General features: G+C 40.7%; 2 protein-coding genes across 7 annotated transcripts in view; one reads left to right on the forward strand and one right to left on the reverse strand.

Moving 5' to 3' along the window:
* svilc (supervillin c) overlaps positions 1-11,536 on the forward strand; it is a 24,166-nt gene extending 12,630 nt beyond the window's left edge. For all 5 annotated transcript variants that reach the window (XM_042393206.1, XM_042393203.1, XM_042393205.1 and 2 more), the window contains 21 exons: positions 71-173; positions 282-356; positions 441-473; positions 563-764; positions 1,874-2,034; positions 2,122-2,229; positions 2,315-2,451; positions 3,256-3,403; positions 3,579-3,724; positions 3,869-4,044; positions 4,607-4,751; positions 5,440-5,758; positions 5,896-6,047; positions 6,788-6,896; positions 6,990-7,194; positions 7,327-7,460; positions 7,565-7,720; positions 8,168-8,311; positions 8,400-8,512; positions 9,125-9,280; positions 9,507-11,536. In XM_042393206.1, the coding sequence (XP_042249140.1) occupies positions 71-173; positions 282-356; positions 441-473; positions 563-764; positions 1,874-2,034; positions 2,122-2,229; positions 2,315-2,451; positions 3,256-3,403; positions 3,579-3,724; positions 3,869-4,044; positions 4,607-4,751; positions 5,440-5,758; positions 5,896-6,047; positions 6,788-6,896; positions 6,990-7,194; positions 7,327-7,460; positions 7,565-7,720; positions 8,168-8,311; positions 8,400-8,512; positions 9,125-9,280; positions 9,507-9,596 (3,012 nt within the window). In that variant the 3' untranslated portion in view covers positions 9,597-11,536. The remainder of the gene's footprint in view (positions 1-70; positions 174-281; positions 357-440; positions 474-562; positions 765-1,873; positions 2,035-2,121; positions 2,230-2,314; positions 2,452-3,255; positions 3,404-3,578; positions 3,725-3,868; positions 4,045-4,606; positions 4,752-5,439; positions 5,759-5,895; positions 6,048-6,787; positions 6,897-6,989; positions 7,195-7,326; positions 7,461-7,564; positions 7,721-8,167; positions 8,312-8,399; positions 8,513-9,124; positions 9,281-9,506) is intronic.
* tmem98 (transmembrane protein 98) lies at positions 9,724-17,034 on the reverse strand. 2 transcript variants are annotated; one of them, XM_042393214.1, is made up of 7 exons: positions 16,920-17,034; positions 13,745-13,898; positions 12,781-12,912; positions 12,591-12,624; positions 12,385-12,500; positions 12,242-12,301; positions 9,724-11,753 (listed from the first exon to the last, which is right to left on the reverse strand). In XM_042393214.1, exons 2-7 carry the CDS (start codon positions 13,873-13,875, stop codon positions 11,552-11,554), a joined length of 675 nt encoding a protein of 224 aa, XP_042249148.1. In that variant the 5' UTR covers positions 13,876-13,898; positions 16,920-17,034; the 3' UTR covers positions 9,724-11,551. The 2 variants fall into 2 exon arrangements, with proteins under 2 accessions (XP_042249148.1, XP_042249147.1); XM_042393213.1 differs by having other exon boundaries at positions 13,745-13,994; positions 16,920-17,033.
* Positions 17,035-17,039: the final 5 nt, after the last annotated feature.

Below are 17,039 nucleotides of genomic sequence, written 5' to 3' on the forward strand. Positions count from 1 at the left end.
ATATTTTTGATATTTAAATCCACAGAGGAGCCCATCTGTATCTTAACCGACTATCTCTCTGGCTATGTAGGCTAAGGAGGTGGAGGATGAGCAGCCTCAGATGGTTGAAAGTGAGGAAACGAACACACAGCAGGAAATGAAAGAGCAGGAGACTGAATGCATGGCCAAGAGAAGTGAGTTTACTCTCTTGCATTCTCATACTCTCTGAATATTTGAACTCAACTCTGGAAGGTTTTTGTTGGCCTCTCTGACTCTTTCCCTTTGTGTTTACGACCTGTTAGGTCTTGGGTCTCCAGAATCAGACAGAAATGACACCTCCCATAGCAAGAGACACTTCACTGAAGCTACAGATGATGGTAAGAGCAGTTCATATAATACTAACTGTATTCAGACTTTCCCTTATGTGTCTCTCTAAACTGTTTGTTTTGTCTGCTTAACAGAGATCTCTGTGCATCCAGTGATGGAGTTTGAAGGTAAAATATAAACTAAGCTTGGAAGTCATCATTCAAAGGCTAATTGATACTTTAACAATCTTTTAAGTTTCCTGTCCCGTCCTCCCCAGCTGCTCCGCAGAGCGCTCCACTTTCTGTAGAAACACAGGAAGTGAAGGAGGTGACGCCTGCGGATGAATCGAACACGTACGACAGAGGTCTTGACAGCGAGCAGTCGCCTCCCTCCACCTGCGCGCCCCCACCCTGCGGAGATGCCGCTGCCACAGAGAATGAGCAGGACCTGGATGTCCTCTGCCAGACCAACACACACATGTGAGCCTGATTTTACCAAAGTTTGTATGATTATTAGCCTTTGATATTGCTGTATCATGAATATCTAAAATATTCAAGGAGGAGAAAAGATGCACCCACCTCACTGACAGACACAGGGCTAGTATGCTTCATATTTGTAAGAAATTATCTTAAGAATGGTCCTAATCTTTGACTAATGAGCCAAAGATGTTTTAACAAAATCTAGGAGCTTTGATGCTAAAAGTAACTTTTTTAAGTTTGGACTGGAGTGACTCCTAAGTGTTGTAAAATAACTACAATTACTTATTATTATTATAGACTGCAATAATTAATTTTCCAGTCCAAAAACCCTCCTTGAATGCTGAATCAGCCAATTGCAAGACTCCAAAGGCGATGTGTCAGGGCCATGTTATGATTAAACCCCTTTGAGAGACTTCTATAATAAGATATAAGATATGATTATTGTTATATTAAAAACATTTGATATGATATGTTGTTCATATTCATGCAAATAAAAGTCATAAATGAGTTAAAGAAGCACAGATTAACAATTTAAAGAGAACCATCAATGGAGGTATAATGGAAGTGTAATTAGTCATTTCTACGTTTTCTCTTTCATTGTTGCTAAAATTCATCAAATTTTTTGTATTCCATAGCTTGCCCACTATAATAATTATTCCACATTTTATAATTGATTTAGATATAGAACATGTGAGCATTTGATTGTATTCAAGCAGAATCTATAATATCATAAATTGCATGACTCAAACTTATTGATGTTGTACAGGTTTTGGCTCAAATCTTCTTTATCAACTTGTCATCATACTTTTCCAAACTATCTTTTTCTTTTTGGAGTGTGTGTGTCCTAATTTCATAACTGTCCTGAAAATGATTGATGACGCTTACTGTAATTTTAATTAAAAAAGCAAAATTACTTCCTTTTTGTGCATTTAACACCACATTTAATACATACTAGCCCCGATCACAGTGACCTCAAGTAGTAATTTATTTTATTGTGTACACATAATCATTTGTTATTAAATATAGTAACTAATATTTGAAGTGGATCTCTGTGGAGACTGTCCATACTGTCTGTGTGAAAGCTCATTTATCATCTGTTGTGTGTGCAGACTGACATCAGCAGTAGCAGAGCACAGGCGGTCGGTGCGTCCGTCCCGTCGGACTCAGGGCTCCAGAAACCCTCTGCGGGCTCTGGCAGCCCGGGAGGACATCACGCAGGACTACATGGGGGAGAGGGGCAACACTGAGGAAAGGATCCAAGCAGAGAAGAGTCAGTTTGAATATTTCTCTCCTTTCCTTTCTCTCACTTTGTCTTTCCTCTCGGTTAGCCTCATCTTGTGTTTGTTCCTCCCTGCAGAGTCTAAGAACTCCTCCGTTGCAGATCCACATCTCGCCAGGTCAGAAGACTCAGATGCTGCCCAGTCTTACCCTCCCTTCAGCAGCCTGATGCTCATGCATATCAAAGGTCAGAAAAGATTTGGTTCATCTGTGCCCGCGTGACGTTCTCTTTGTGCTCAGGTGTTTATATTAACTAGCGCCTGTGGTGACAGGTAGGCGGCATGTCCAGGTCCGTCTGGTGGAGCCCTCGGTGCGGTCGCTGAACAGCGGAGACTGCTTCCTGCTGGCGACTCCGGAGCTTTGCATTGTGTGGAGCGGAGAGTTTGCCAGCGAACAAGAAAAATCCAAGGTACCGAGGAGGACAGAAACATACTGTGATGATCTAGTTTTTATTCATGACAGTCTTGTTAGAATAAAATTACACCAGGGTTTAAATTTAGTGTCACATGCCAACGTGCCATGAAATTTACATAAAACCCTGGAGAAGATTCTCTCTGGAGATTTAAACTGGTGAAGATATTGTAATTATTTCATAAATATTCCGTTTTTTAATTTCATGCCACAAAATTGATAAAATGGCATCAAATATGACACTCGATTCCGCGAGGAGGACTGTGTGCATGAAATTCATTTTGAGTAGCAGTATAATACATTTTTTCCGGAGGTAATACGGCTGGTACTGATATTTTGTGATGTTTTCTGCTCTCAGTTCACACAATCAACAACATCTTTGTCCTTCCTCTGTTACAAACGCAGGGTTTGATACGTTTTGTTACGATGGATTACTTAAACTCTAATATGCATGTTCTCACTACTTAAAGTGCAGCTGTGTTCTGATCACTTTGTCATGTTGGAGGAATAAAATTTAGATGAAAAATGGTTTCAGTATTTTACAAATTTGTTTCAGGTTTGCACAGAAACATATTTTTCTTCTATGACACATTCAATGAAGATATACAACACCTATTTAAATTGCATTCTGGGATTCATTAATTCACTTTAAAAGAATTCCCTGGTAGTAAAACTCTCTTTTCCCTTGAAGTTCCTGTAGTCAGAATACATTTTTAGTAACAGTGTTTCAAGTATTCTCTTTCCACTCGATCCCATATGACTGTTTTGTAGCAGTATTACGACTTTAGGTTTTGTTTTTCAGGCCTCGGAGCTGGCGTCGTTCATCCAGAGCCAGAAGGACCTGGGCTGTCAGGCCTCCCAGGTGGTCCACCTAGAGGAAGGGCTGAACTCTGACAGCAGCCTGGCTGAAGACTTCTGGAGCCTTCTGGGAGGAAGGACACAGTACAGAGGTTAGAGGTTAAAATGTCTACTTTGTAAATGTCTCCCAGAAAGTAGATCCAAGTGACCACAAATCAGAGCAGCCATCCATTTGTACATTTACTATTTTGTTAATATTTGTTGAATTTAGCTGATGTTCTTATTCACTAAATGTTATTTATAATGTCTGTTTGCTGCTCCCCACAGGAGCGGGTGCACCAGAGGAGGATGAGCTCTATGAGCGCGGTGTGGTGGAGTCTAACTGTGTGTACAGACTGGTGGAGAACAGACTGGTGCCCCATGAACAGGCCTGGGCCTCCATCCCCAGCATCTCCCTGCTGGGATCCAGTGAGGTATGTGGTCTCTTCTGGATTCTCTTGTTGCTTGATCATTTTTTACTGCAGGCTTTGTGTCGTTTCTCTTCTGCAGGATTGTAATACACACACATTGAAGAAGTCCTAAAGGTGTGCATTTACTGTGTGTATTTTTGGGTCCAGGCTCTGGTGTTTGATTTCGGCAGTGAAGTGTACCTGTGGCATGGACAGGATGTCTCCCTCAGCAGGAAGAACATTGCTCTCCAGCTGACTCACCAAGTGTGGGTCGGAGCGTATGACTACAGCAACTGTCGAGTCAACCCACTGGATCCCACACAATGTAACCCGAGCATACAGCTGTAAGTCCACACTGCAGGCAATGAAACGATTAAAGCTTTCAGCCTGTGCTAAACAAAGAAAAATAACAACAGATACTGTAGATATTAATCCACATTACAGAAATGACAGAGTGCAGCTGTGAATGCTCTCCAAATATATTTAACATTTAGCTAGTAAAATCAAAGCTATGGATGTAATTCCTCACTAGACACAAGCGAACCCTAGGATACAACATTAAGTTTACTGTGCATGCAGCAAAAACCCCAGACGTCTGCTGCAGGTCTTTAGTGCACACTGTAAAACCAAAGCAAATGCCTTGTAACTCCATGCTGCACACGGAGAAACCCCAGCATACAGCATTGTGTCCAAATGACTGCTGTAAAATCTGTAATTCTGTAAAATGCTGTAAAATCCCAGCATGATGTTGGAAAGTCCACACTACGCAGTCAGAGTGAGAACTAACATTAAGGTCTACTCTACGCCTGTAGTCTGCAATACCCATACGTTCATATGTGATTGTTCAATATGTCTTCTTCTGGTTTTATGACATTTTGATAACTTACCTTTTTATTTGGTCCGCAGGAGGGGAGAGGGGCGTCCCAGCTGGGCGCTGTTGGGCTGCATCTTAGAGCACAACGAGACAGCTCTGTTCAAAGAGAAGTTCCTGGATTGGACGGGCAGAAGTGGAGACATGGAGGAAACTGTCCCAGTGAAGGATGAGACACAGGTTCATTTCACTATTTAACGGCTCAAAGTCATGCTGCTGCACGCACAATTTTCAGAGATGGATGCACACAGTAATTATAATTTATCTGAGTGTTGATTGGCTCGTTGATTGATACCGGTGACTAAGCAGTTATTCCATCACGTCTGGATATATCTGGAGTTGAAAATTCACCTCCCAGACATTACTCTGTTTTGGAACATTGAAGAAATGTGACTGGCATAAAATTCATCTTGGAAAGCCAGTAGCGTGTGTAGAAGAAGTTTGATTGACACTTCTTACTTTTTGCAATACAGATCAGCTAGCAAGGTCAAATATTGGAATGGCACATTGCATCTCGGAGAACATTTGTTTTTCTTTTTCTCTCACTCTGGTTGTAAACAATGCAATCTCACTCCAAGATATTTCCCCTGCAGCTTAAGTAGCAGAGACTTTTTCCACAGTCTAAACATGAGCAGTTAATGTCAGGTTTTTCTGTCAGTTACTCAAAAACACAATTTTTTTAGGGTACTTTATATTGATGGTCAAAACCCAAACAAGGAGAAACCCATTGCAGAGAAGCTGTTTCTTCACTGGGAGTAAACAAAATAGACCAGAATGCAGTGCAACCATAAGACATGTTGTGTTTTGAAGAACAGAGTCTAACTGAAAGTCTCCTCTCACCCTTTGTCCGCTGTCTGTCTCTGCACAGCTCATCCCAGTTCAGTCTTCCCCGCCCGTCTCCCCGTCATCAGACCTTCTGAGCCCCTGCGACGCCAAGGTTCTAGTGTCCAGCCAGTCGCTGGAAGGGGACGGCTTGGTCCATAACGTGCTGGCCGGCGTCGATGTCCAGAGGGGTCACGGGGTCATCACACTGGAGGAGGGACACCAGATCAAGCTTGAAACGGCTGCCGTGGACACATGGCACGTCCAGGAGTTTGATGACAGTGAAATTCCTGTAGAGAGCACAGGACAACTTTATGAGGGAGACTCTTACGTCATCCGCTGGACATACAGCATCAGCACTGTTGGTCAGTGACATTCACACATCATCATCATCATCACATCATACCCTACCTTCCCAATGAAAGATTATTCTAAATCTACATGTAAATTGATGTTTCTTCATGCAGTCTTATGATGATTTGTTTTTTCTTATCTGCTGTAGATAAGATAAACAGTCCCGATGATTGTAGCAAGGACCCTGGACAAAAAGAAAACACTGTTTTCTTCCTTTGGCGAGGCCGTCACTCTACTGTCAGTGGGCGGGACACCGCTGCTTTTCTGTCCATTGGGATGAACAACCATGAAGAGTCCCAGGTAAGCGCATCACCTTCAAAATGGATCATCAGCTCTTACTGTACAAACAAGTACAACCTGAAGTAATAACACTCTAAAACAAACATTTTTCATATCAATAATTTGTTACCATTTCCACAGACTGTGCAGACTCCAAGTACAATAAAATAGAGAAAAATTACACAGACATGAAAAATTACAATATTGAAAAGTGCATATTTAGGCCAAAGAAAATAAGCAAAACAAAGGGCAAAAGTATGTACAATGCTGTAAGTAGTAGAATTTAAGTAAGTCATTAAAAAGTGGATACAGAACATTAGACACAGAGCAATATGATACATGAAAAAACCAAATGAAGTGTGAAAAAGGATATTGTAAAGAATAAAAGTATAAAGGGAAAACAGCCTGCAGTGTAAAGTTGCTCTGAGACTTTGTAAGTCCTCTCATCTTTTTCCTTTTACAGCTGAACCATCTAAAACATCTTACAGCTTATTGCAACAATAACGTAACACTCAAAGGAACCATTCTTTAAAATAAGAACTCTCACTTGAGTACACTTTTTTCTGCGAATGTATGTCTATGCTTCTGTAAAAATGTTGAATGGAGGACTTTTATTGATACTTTTACTGAGAGAATGGATTTTTATGCTTTTGTCCATAGCTGAGTTATAAAACCTAGAACTTTATACTGACATTTTCAGTGCTTCTCTAGCAGGACTGGTGTTATTTACAGCCTGTGTGTTTGTTTTGTTGTTCCTGAAGGTGGTTGTTCCTCAGGGAAAGGAACCTGCTTGTTTCCTGCAGCTTTTCCAGGGAGGCCTGGTCATTCACAAGGGCAAGAGAGAGGAGGCCTCTACTAATGCAGGCACAGGTATGGTGTTTTTTTTTCCCCTCTTCTTGCATCTAATTTTCCTCCTTTTTTCATGTAAGTTCTTTCAAATATTCCTATGTTTCTGCTGAGCAGAGTGGCGGTTGTTCTGTGTGCGAGGGGAGCTCCCAGAAGAGGGCTCGCTGTTAGAAGTGGATTGCTGCTGTGCAGGTCTGAGGTCTAGAGGCTCTGTTGTCCTGCTCAACAGCCAGCAGGAGGTGCTGTACCTCTGGACTGGCTGTAAAGCTCAGAGTAGCTCTAAAGAGGTTGCCAAGAGGGTAGTGGAGCATCTTACTGAAATGTAAGTTTCATATTCTGGATGGCATTTCAACAGATTTTAGCATCCAGTGATAATTTCAGCATTCAAAGATGAAATAATTTCCCAGCCTGTGAAATTGTGCATGTGGTGTGTGTTTGTGTGTGTGTGTGTTAGGTGTCCACCAGAGTTGGGTCTCAGTAAAAGCAGCCCTGTGAAGGTGCAGGTAGTTGAGGAAGGTTCAGAGCCTGCAGACTTCTGGACAGCACTGGGACAGATGGACAGGAAAGCCTATGACTGCATGCTGCAAGGTACATGACTACACACACTTTTAGTTCTGTCCACACAGGATACTTTCAACAAGCCTGTGAAGTTTAAGCTCATAGTAAAAAGCTACACATCTGTCCTCCGTCAGATCCAGGTAAATATAACTTCACACCTCGTCTCTTCCATCTGAGTGCCTCCTCTGGGAGCTTCAAGGCCGAGGAGCTGCAGAGTCTAACACGGCTGCCGGGGCTCGTGATGGCAATGCCCTTCGTCCAGGAGAGCCTGTACGATGTACCACAGCCAGGTGAGAGCAGAATCAGTACTAGCAGTTTACTAGCAGTAAACCTTTCTGCTTTTCAATTTATAAAGACTGCACATGAAAATGTATGAAAAATAAAATTTAGAGACATTTGAGAATTTGTCTCAGAAAGTAAATTTTGGCTTTTAAGAAGTGATTTAAAAAGACTGAATTGTACATTAGGGGCTATACTTCAACATATCAAAGAACATGCAGTAATACATTGCATGTTTTTTCATATTTTCACTGAAAAACTTTTCATACTTTCATACTACAGAAACATTTTTCTTTGCTGTATTCTTTTCTATATTCGACATTTACTTTGCCTTATCCTGTTTTTTTTCCTTCTGCTAGAACCCAAATATCCCACAGGAACTATAAAGTCAAACTTAATTTAATCTAACTCCACTTATTGTCTAATATATCCCCAATCTTTCTTCTCTGTCCGCACAGCCTTGTTCCTGCTTGACAACCGTCTAGAGGTCTATCTGTGGCAGAGGGGTCAGCCTGAGCAGACAGAGAGCTCTGCTTCGGCCTGGAGCCGCTGGCATAACGAGAGGCGGTGTGCCATGCAAACGGCGCTGCAGTACTGCAAAGGTAAAAAGGAGGCTGTTGGTTTGGAAATAAAGGCATTGCTGGTTTGCTGATATGTTTAAAATTGTGCTGTTTTCTCTCTGTATCCCAGAGATGAACCCACGACGCCCACCGCAGGCCTACCTCATCTTTGAGGGGTCTGAACCTCTCACCTTCACTAATGTCTTCCCTTGCTGGGAGAGGAGCCTGGGACCCCACACACAGGTAGAGCACGAGCAGTGTCAGTTTATTATTTAACACAAGGCTAGATGTTGTGTAGTCCTGTTGCATATATGTGTGTGCACATGAGAAACAACACTCGGAGAGTCACAACATCACAGATAGATATTCTTTTACAAGTATTTATTAATATTTGCTCACCACATCAGCATGATAGATGTTCCTTACTGGCCACAGCTGCATACATTTTATTTTTTATGAACTAATTCTTCATCTGAATGCAGGAATGTATCCCAGATTTACCCTTATCACTAAATAGGTACAAGGCATCACTGTGGTCTAAAGGGCATTTACTCCTAAAAGAGTTTCATTAGTCTAGATTAAGGCTGCGACATTGAAAATAATTCAACTTGTCTGCCAGAAAACCTGAAGTGGAGTTGTCATGCTCTCAGATGGATCATATTTTTTAGAGAGAGTTCGTAAGAGTTGGCAAGAATAAAAGTCTGGGTGGACTCACTTAATCTTTGTCCGGTCATTTTTTGGAATACTGAAACCAAATAGTAGCAATAAGTCTATGATACGTGGAATATTTCCCATTTTGCAGTCCAATAATCAATACAATCACATCTGACTCTTCCCTGTGTGTGTGTGTCTCAGGGCGACGCAGGGCGGGTGAAGCTGACCTTGGTGCAGGACGCCCTGGCCCAGCTCATGAAGACCCAGTACCCTCTGGAGGAGCTGCTGCGAAGCCCCTTGCCTGAAGGAGTGGACCCCCAGCACCTGGAGGTCTACCTGTCTGACCAGGACTTCCAGGTAGACTTGATAGGATCAGCAGCATGCAGTGGCGTCTTTCATCCAGCAGGCCGCAGTGTTCACCAGATTTTACTAATGAAAACTGATCGTCTCATATGTTTATAATCTGAAGATAATTTATGAGAATAAGTTTTGTCTAAACTTTAATATTAACATTTTTATTCTATTTATGAATTCATTCCTACATCGTGTCCTCCGTAAATAAATCACTGCAATTATGTTTCAGACTATTTTGGAAATGAAGAGAGATGAATATGCCTCCCTCCCAGACTGGAAGCAGATTGATCTGAAGAAAAGCAAAGGGCTGCTTTTCTAGACAGCGATAACAAGCGGAGGCTGACTGACGCGCTGTAGCAGGGACTTCCTCCTCCTCTGCCAAGAAGGGATGACGGCAGGGGGATATTAGCACCATGCTGTTGCACAAAGGACTGCTCACAACGTAATAAAAAGAAGAAAAATTCACTTTTATTTATGTCAAATTAGTATGAGTGTGTGGACTTTTTAATCGGACATGGATTTCTCCGTAGCTATTGTTCAGAGCAAAAAAAAAAAAACAAAAAAAAAACACAAAGCACATTTTCCTATGAAACATTTTCTCTGTACAAATCAGTGAAAGATATAAAGAAAAGGTGTGTGGGAAAAAAAGGAAGAACGTCAGTAACAAACTGTGGGATAAGGGATGAGAACATAAGAGTGCTTACAAAAAAAAAGATCAATTCTAATAAACAATGTAAACAAGAAAAAAAAAAAATAAAAGGCTAACCACTTTCTAAATGTTTCCTCCTCGATCGATATATTTCCATCGAAACATCTTTAAACTTTGACAGAAAAAGAAAAACTGCTGCTTTGCCAAAATCTTAAAACAAGCGTGTTTGACGGCAAAATCTATGCTGTGTATTTTACAGTCGTGTGTCATATGATGTTATGATGTGTTTATTTGTCTGCCAGCCTTGTGTGCCATGGTCAATGTAGCTGGAGCCCATGTGTTCACTCTGACTGTGGTTAATGCCTTATTAGGACTCCTTGGAGGTTTACTATTAGCTATGCATGGGGGAGCAGGTAGACATGCTCCAATAACATCCCTCTGGCCCAAAACAACACGCTAATTCTGCTTCACCTCAACCAACACACTGTTCAAAACATCCTCCTGACACGCCAATATACAAAGACATAATGTACTCTCAGATAGTGACTCTCTGACAGGAAATCAACTGTGTAACACGAATATTCTTAACAGCTAATGGTGATGTACTTAAAATGTCTTGGTCTACTTTGATATTTGTGTATTTTTCATATTCCTGGCATCATGTAGATAGAAACAGCAGCTACAGTTGAATTTCTTAGCAAAATTTTCTTTTTTTCTAAACCTTTTGGTGTCAGAATTAAAGCACAAGCGTCTTTTTCTTGACTCAACAAGTCTCACAGGGGGAAAAAACAAGCTTTTAAGAGGAAGAGATACCATTGATAACAGCCTCAGTCAATCATAACATAATGCATAAATGAGAAAAAAAAAGGCAGTACTCAACTGGATGTTAACTTTACTGCTGATGCGCTAAAACTACAGCTGTTGCTCTCTTGAGCTGCACTAAAAACCTCACACACAGGTGATTTCTAACAGTGTAAGAGTAACCGAAGGAGGCTTTTAAACAACCCCAAGTCATGCTGACCCCCCACAAATTGTAAATAAGTCAGGTTAGTCTTCCATTGGTCCACTGAATTGGAGCCCCTTTGGACTCGCTGGCTAACTGGGTGTTATTTTCCTCAGAATGGATTAGCTGACTAAGCCTCCATGTGACTGTGCAGTGCCGGTGAGATTGGATTTAGGCCCACCGCTGGGTGATGGTGCACTCGGGAAGAAATTTCCAAAGACCTTTTCGCTCGCAGGCAGCTTACACCTTAAACAGACCAACTCTAAAAAAAAAAAAAAAAAAATCTGTATGGGTAAAGCCACCTGGATCTGAGTGTGTGACATCTACTTTGCAGTTATTACTATACAGCTAGTGAATGCACAGACTTTTTGTAATCAGACAAGATTAAATTACGTGGCCTTTTCTCGATGTGCGATGTGAAAATGAGAAATTGAGTCCCCGCATCCATCAACACATCCATTTACAGCTCGGAAGTGACTGGATGATGAGTTTGGGAAGCGTGCGTGACTTGCAGAACGTATCAATTGAATACAGAACTTTGAAAAGAAGCAGCTCAATGATAATATGACACATTTTCACACCCTGCTGCTGCTGTTTGTTTGTGTCTGAGTCTGTGTCTGCCCTAAATGGCTTGCTCTCTCTGTACGTCGGCTCCAGGTATGCTTCGGTCCGGTTCAGAGGCCAGCGCCGCCTCACGCAAAACCACCATGTGATCTTCGGCCGCGTGGAGCGACTGGTCGATCCAGTCCATACTGCCGGACATGTGACAGGCGTTGCGGGTGACCAGCACCAGGTGGCTGACTGAAAGGAGGAGAGCAGTGGCCCTGAGGGAGAAGAATATAACAAATGGGTTTAATTTAAACTAGCTTTCTTGCTGCTGCTGCTGCTGCTGGATGAAAAAGTGAAAAAGCACTTATTTCCAAAAACACTTTTTTCTAAAGTAAGCAAAAACACACTGGTGACAACATACAACGGGTACAGAAAGAGCACGAAAGTAACACAACACATGACGAATTGCATAAACTTTAAATTCAATTTGATTAAATGATGAAAAACACCAATTTTTGAGCTTTCTGAAAGTTTTCCTGGAAGCATCAATTTCCTGTGACACTTGAGAATGTGCATAACGGTCCCTATCATATGTCTGTAAATCTCAAAGATTATTAAATTATGGATAAATCAAAGTCATGTGGTCGCTCCTCTCCAGCTTCTTCAGACGCCAAATCAATCGGCAGAGCGGTAGGTCTTTGCATTAAGCTTTCACAGTCATGCGAAAGGCCCATTTAAGTAATGGAGAAAGGGATGCGATTACCTGGCATCGAGCAGAATTGGATCCAGAGGCGGGTACATGGATCTGACCACGTCGTCCACCCTGCGAGACAGGTCAATGAGGATGTGAGGAGGCGGGTTTGCCTGAATCAGTTATATGAAGTTGTGGTGAATCGTGCACGTTACCTCGGGCTGATGCGTTTGGCTACAGTGATGATGTCACTCAGGCTGGCTGGGGCTTTGACCTTTGCCCCCGAGCCCATTGTCATAGCAACCAACTTTTCAGTCAAAGTGTGGCAGATCTGAGAGTGGGATTAACTGTGTTAGTATCAGTAAATCACTGAATATACTTTAAAAAAAATGGACTAAAGGAGCAAGTACACTTCAGTTACCTTTAGGATAGAGATGCAGTGAGAAACCAAACCACTGTTTGAGAAAAAAAACACAGAATTAGTTTTGACACTGATAAAACAAACATTTATAGCAGTGACATTTACTAATCTCTTTATGGTATCACTAAAATTCTGCGAGGCAGTATTCGCAGTTTATGTCATGCCAATAAGTGCTACTGCTAAGACGTACGAGGCGTCTTCTATCCAGTCCTCGTTCTCTAAGATGGCCTCGATGTGAGGGTTGGTGATGACCACGTCGTCCAGCTCCAGCTCCGACGGCTCGCTCTGGGTCTCCATGGCTCCGATCAGATCGACTGTGGGTCTGAGGGACAGGACAGGAACAGCAGAGGAAGGTAAGCTGGATTCTGATGACGAATAACTTATATTGATTTATTATTAATTTTCTGTGCCTGGAAATTGAATTTAACGAGAACAATTTTTAAAAAATGCTCGAAAACAAAAATCTGTGAATATATGGTTTTAAATCACAAGTTGCCACAACATCAAACTCCATTCACAGACTCTCATTAAATTATAAAACCATTAAGATCGATCAACCTTTTCTCTCCAAACCAGAGGCGAGAAAAGAGACAACCTACAGTATGTAGTTTAAAACAAGGACTTTTTACCTCTTGTTTAATCTGGTAGAAATTATATTGAATTGTTTGAGTGTTTAATGGATTATTTTCTACTGGATTTATATTATATTCCTATTTTTAGTAAGTCCTGAAGAGGAAACTGAATCCCAAACTTATGGATGCATATTAATTGATGTAAATGACTAGTGATGACCTAATTTCCTTTTATAATTCACTTCTTTGTTTGCTTCTAGCGTTCTTATTTGAAATATTTTCTTTGTAATATCTCCTTTTCATGAATAAATACATTGTTGGAAAGGCTTTAGGATCCCATGAGCCAATGTTATTATTATCATTTTTTTCCCCAAATGGTAACTAATCAAAAGTTGTGAATCTGTAGTATGAAAAGGCAGTGGAAAATCTGCAAAAGGAAAATACATTTTTGAGGTAAATGAAGTCCAACTGCGACAGAATAGTAGGCCACATGATACAGAAAGTTTTAAGACTCTGAAGGAAACACAGAAATGAAAACTCCTGTCTGTTATAGATTTAGAGGTTTTGTATTGTTTAACTGACTTGGAGTCAAAGTGGTGCAGCAGGTCGTGTGGGTGGCAGTAGCGGTGTCTGCACACCACCACCAGGGCAATGAAGGAGGCCAGGAAAATGGTGGCCAACACCCCAATGGCCACGATCACCACTGTCTCCATGGCGACTCCGGCTCCCACAGCGGCTGCAGGCAGCAACTCGTCGAGAGGGGGAAAAAAAAAAAAAAGAGTCCAATCAGGGTCGGCTGATTGTCCGAGCTCGATTACGGATGGGCGCTCATCTGTTGAGAGGAGAATAATTGGTGGTTTCAGTCTGATTGGGTGTAACATCAAACCGGAGAAGAATGACATTATCTCCATACTTGAGGATATCTATGTAAGAAATTTCCATTTCTGTTGAAACACTATGCACATCTGAATCCACGGAGTAAAGAATACAATCAGCAGCGTTTTCTCTGTTTCTAAAAGTGGCGCACCTTCAATGCACACATAAAACTGACCTTTATCTGAGTACATACAAAGCTGAAGTGTGGTTGCCCTTTGTTTGCACTTTATACAGTGTAATGAGAACAATGTGTCTGGTAAACAGAGACCGGTAACACTTTATAATAAAGGTACACAAAGTTTTGATCAGTTAGCAGGGAGAAAATGATGAATGAATGAGGAAACTAACTGCTAGTAAACCAGCCGGCACTTCTTGAATAACTCCAAATTAAATTTAATAGAGGGGCTAATAATAAGTTAATGATTAGTTAATTGAGAAACGAGTGAGGAACAAATGAGGAATGACCTGATAATTGATGAATCGTTAACACGTATGTCCCCAATAATTCCTAAAGGAAGACTATCTAGTAGATACTGATGAGATCAGACTGTGAGATCCTGTATTAATGAATTATTAGGTAATGATTAGTTCATGAATATGTGTCAATCGATCATACTGACCACTTTCTTCATGAGTCGCTGCTGATTATCTCTGAAGCAGCTGCTGAGGGGCACAAAACTAGTAACGACTCATTATTAATTAAACATTAGTTACTGTTTTTGTGCACCCCGAGAAAAGTGATACATAACACTGATCAGTTACTAAGTAGTCCCTCATTACTTCATCATTATCTAACAGTTATTTACCCTTTTCTGTGCCCCCTCAAGTAAAGTGGGGTACAAAAAGGTACATCAATCGGGAAAACTACAAACCACAGCTGATATTATATTAATTCTATTCAACTTTAATCAGCAGCCACAAAGTCAACAACTTACTGTCAAACATTGTGTGGAGATATCCGGTTTTTAACAACAAAGACAAGCTAAACCCACAAAACTTGACGACAAAACTCTCATAAACTTTGACCTCTTACCATCCTGATGTTTTCAGTCCTGACGGAAGTATTTTTGGATTGTCTGCAGGTTTATTTTAGGTGACATGTTCCCACATTTAACGTCTCTCTGAAAGTGTAAAGTATACCTGCCCTCTGCCCAGTTTAGTCACTCATTAACCCGTCCTGTCCCACACCTGAGTGCTCATGTGTGAGTGAGTGTAAACTCTCTAAAGGGAGGCTGTCATTAAGAACAAGGCAGCTCCCTGGATAGTGTTTAATTGATTTATAATTAGGCATCACATTTTTTTTTTAAAGCAGAGATACGGTTTTGTCCGCTGTTAGAAGCACAGATTTCCACAGGGAAGCTGAACTTTCAGCATTACAACATTGTAAACCTGCATTTTTGCCCGGATGATTGTGTGAGATTCTGCCATGGAATGCTGTAATTCTTTAATCTGATTAATTTGTGTTACACTAGCCGTATCATACAGAGCTTTCTCCCGTCTTTCTCCTGCCTGAGAGCTTTTCTGACTCATTTTTTCTTTTCACAGGCCAGTGGTATCTTGAAATCTTAAAATACCACTGCTAAAAGGAAACACATATAAAAGGTAAACGGGGTGATTTGAAGTACTTTAGGGGACAGATAATCATTCAATTCAATTAAAAATATATCTCCATATTCCTCAGTGTGTCTTATAGTGCGATCTGTGTGATTAGGAGGAACACCACAGATCTCTAAACAATTTTGCTCTTTGCATTCAAAACCAATTTAAGGAAATTGTTTGGAAAAATAAATGCAAATTGCTTCTATGGAGCATTAACTTTTCCCCTAAAGCCTAACCAAAATGATTTTACTGCAAATTCAGAACCAAAGGGTACACATACACACATAACCAGTTGTGGTAAGTAACTAAGTGTATTTACAAAAGTATAATTCTGACATACTTGTACTTTACTTAAGTATTTCGGCCCTACATTTCAGAGGGAAATGTTGCATTTTTTGCTCCGCTATATTTACAGATATAGTTACATCATTACTTACATCAGAATCAGATTTTATATAAAAATACGCAATCTGCTTCCAAGATATGATCCATTGCTCCAGACAAGACTAAGCAACAGTATATAAAGTACATGCATCTGCAATGACTGTCCTGTAACATAATATATAATAACATTATGAAACAAACCATTCTGCATAACAAATACCTTTACTTTTGATACTTTACATAAGTTTTGCTGATAATACTTCTGTGCTTAAGTAAGTGCAGGACTTGTACTTGAACTATACTGTGGTATTACTACTTTTAAATACAGTAAGTGAAGGATCTGATTACTTTTTCCACCACTGCAAATAACATACGCAACAGTTTCTGAGAGGATAAAACACAACAAGACATTAAAAAACAATAAAAATACCACTAAAATCATTCCTTTTGTTGGTGTGTGTGTGCTTTGCATTTACAAAACACCTGTACACTGTATCTCTGCTGGGTGTCTCACCCAAAAACTCATCAAAAGGGGAGTCTGAGACTCAATTTAAGTCAGGCCTGTTATGCCTGAATAATAATGTGGCGGAGATAAACAAAACATACAACACATCAAACTTGTACAGTTAAATAATATTTCACCATGTGCATTATTTTTCCTTATTTGATAGATAAACAGATACACAGAAACATACACAGGCGCGCGCTCACAGCAACCCACATGTACACATAAAAGCAAAGTTTTCCCATTTCTTCGTTTTTCACAAATACAGACAGACACATCACAGTCATAAAAATACATCCGGTATACCAAAGCCTGGTAAACATTTCTAATGTTAAACTACAACATTCGTACCTTTAATGGACCAAACAAACACTCTTTTTTATAGGTACTCACCCAAACATTTTGTGCTTTTAGTTCGATTCCTTTTAGAAGACAAAATACTTTCCCCTCCGCCACCAGGAGCGCGGAGACGGCACCGACATCTCCAAACCTGGTGCGTGAACGCGCCGGAGC

This window comes from Thunnus maccoyii, chromosome 18 (genome assembly GCF_910596095.1).
Source record: "Thunnus maccoyii chromosome 18, fThuMac1.1, whole genome shotgun sequence".
NCBI classification, from domain to species: Eukaryota; Metazoa; Chordata; class Actinopteri; order Scombriformes; family Scombridae; genus Thunnus; species Thunnus maccoyii.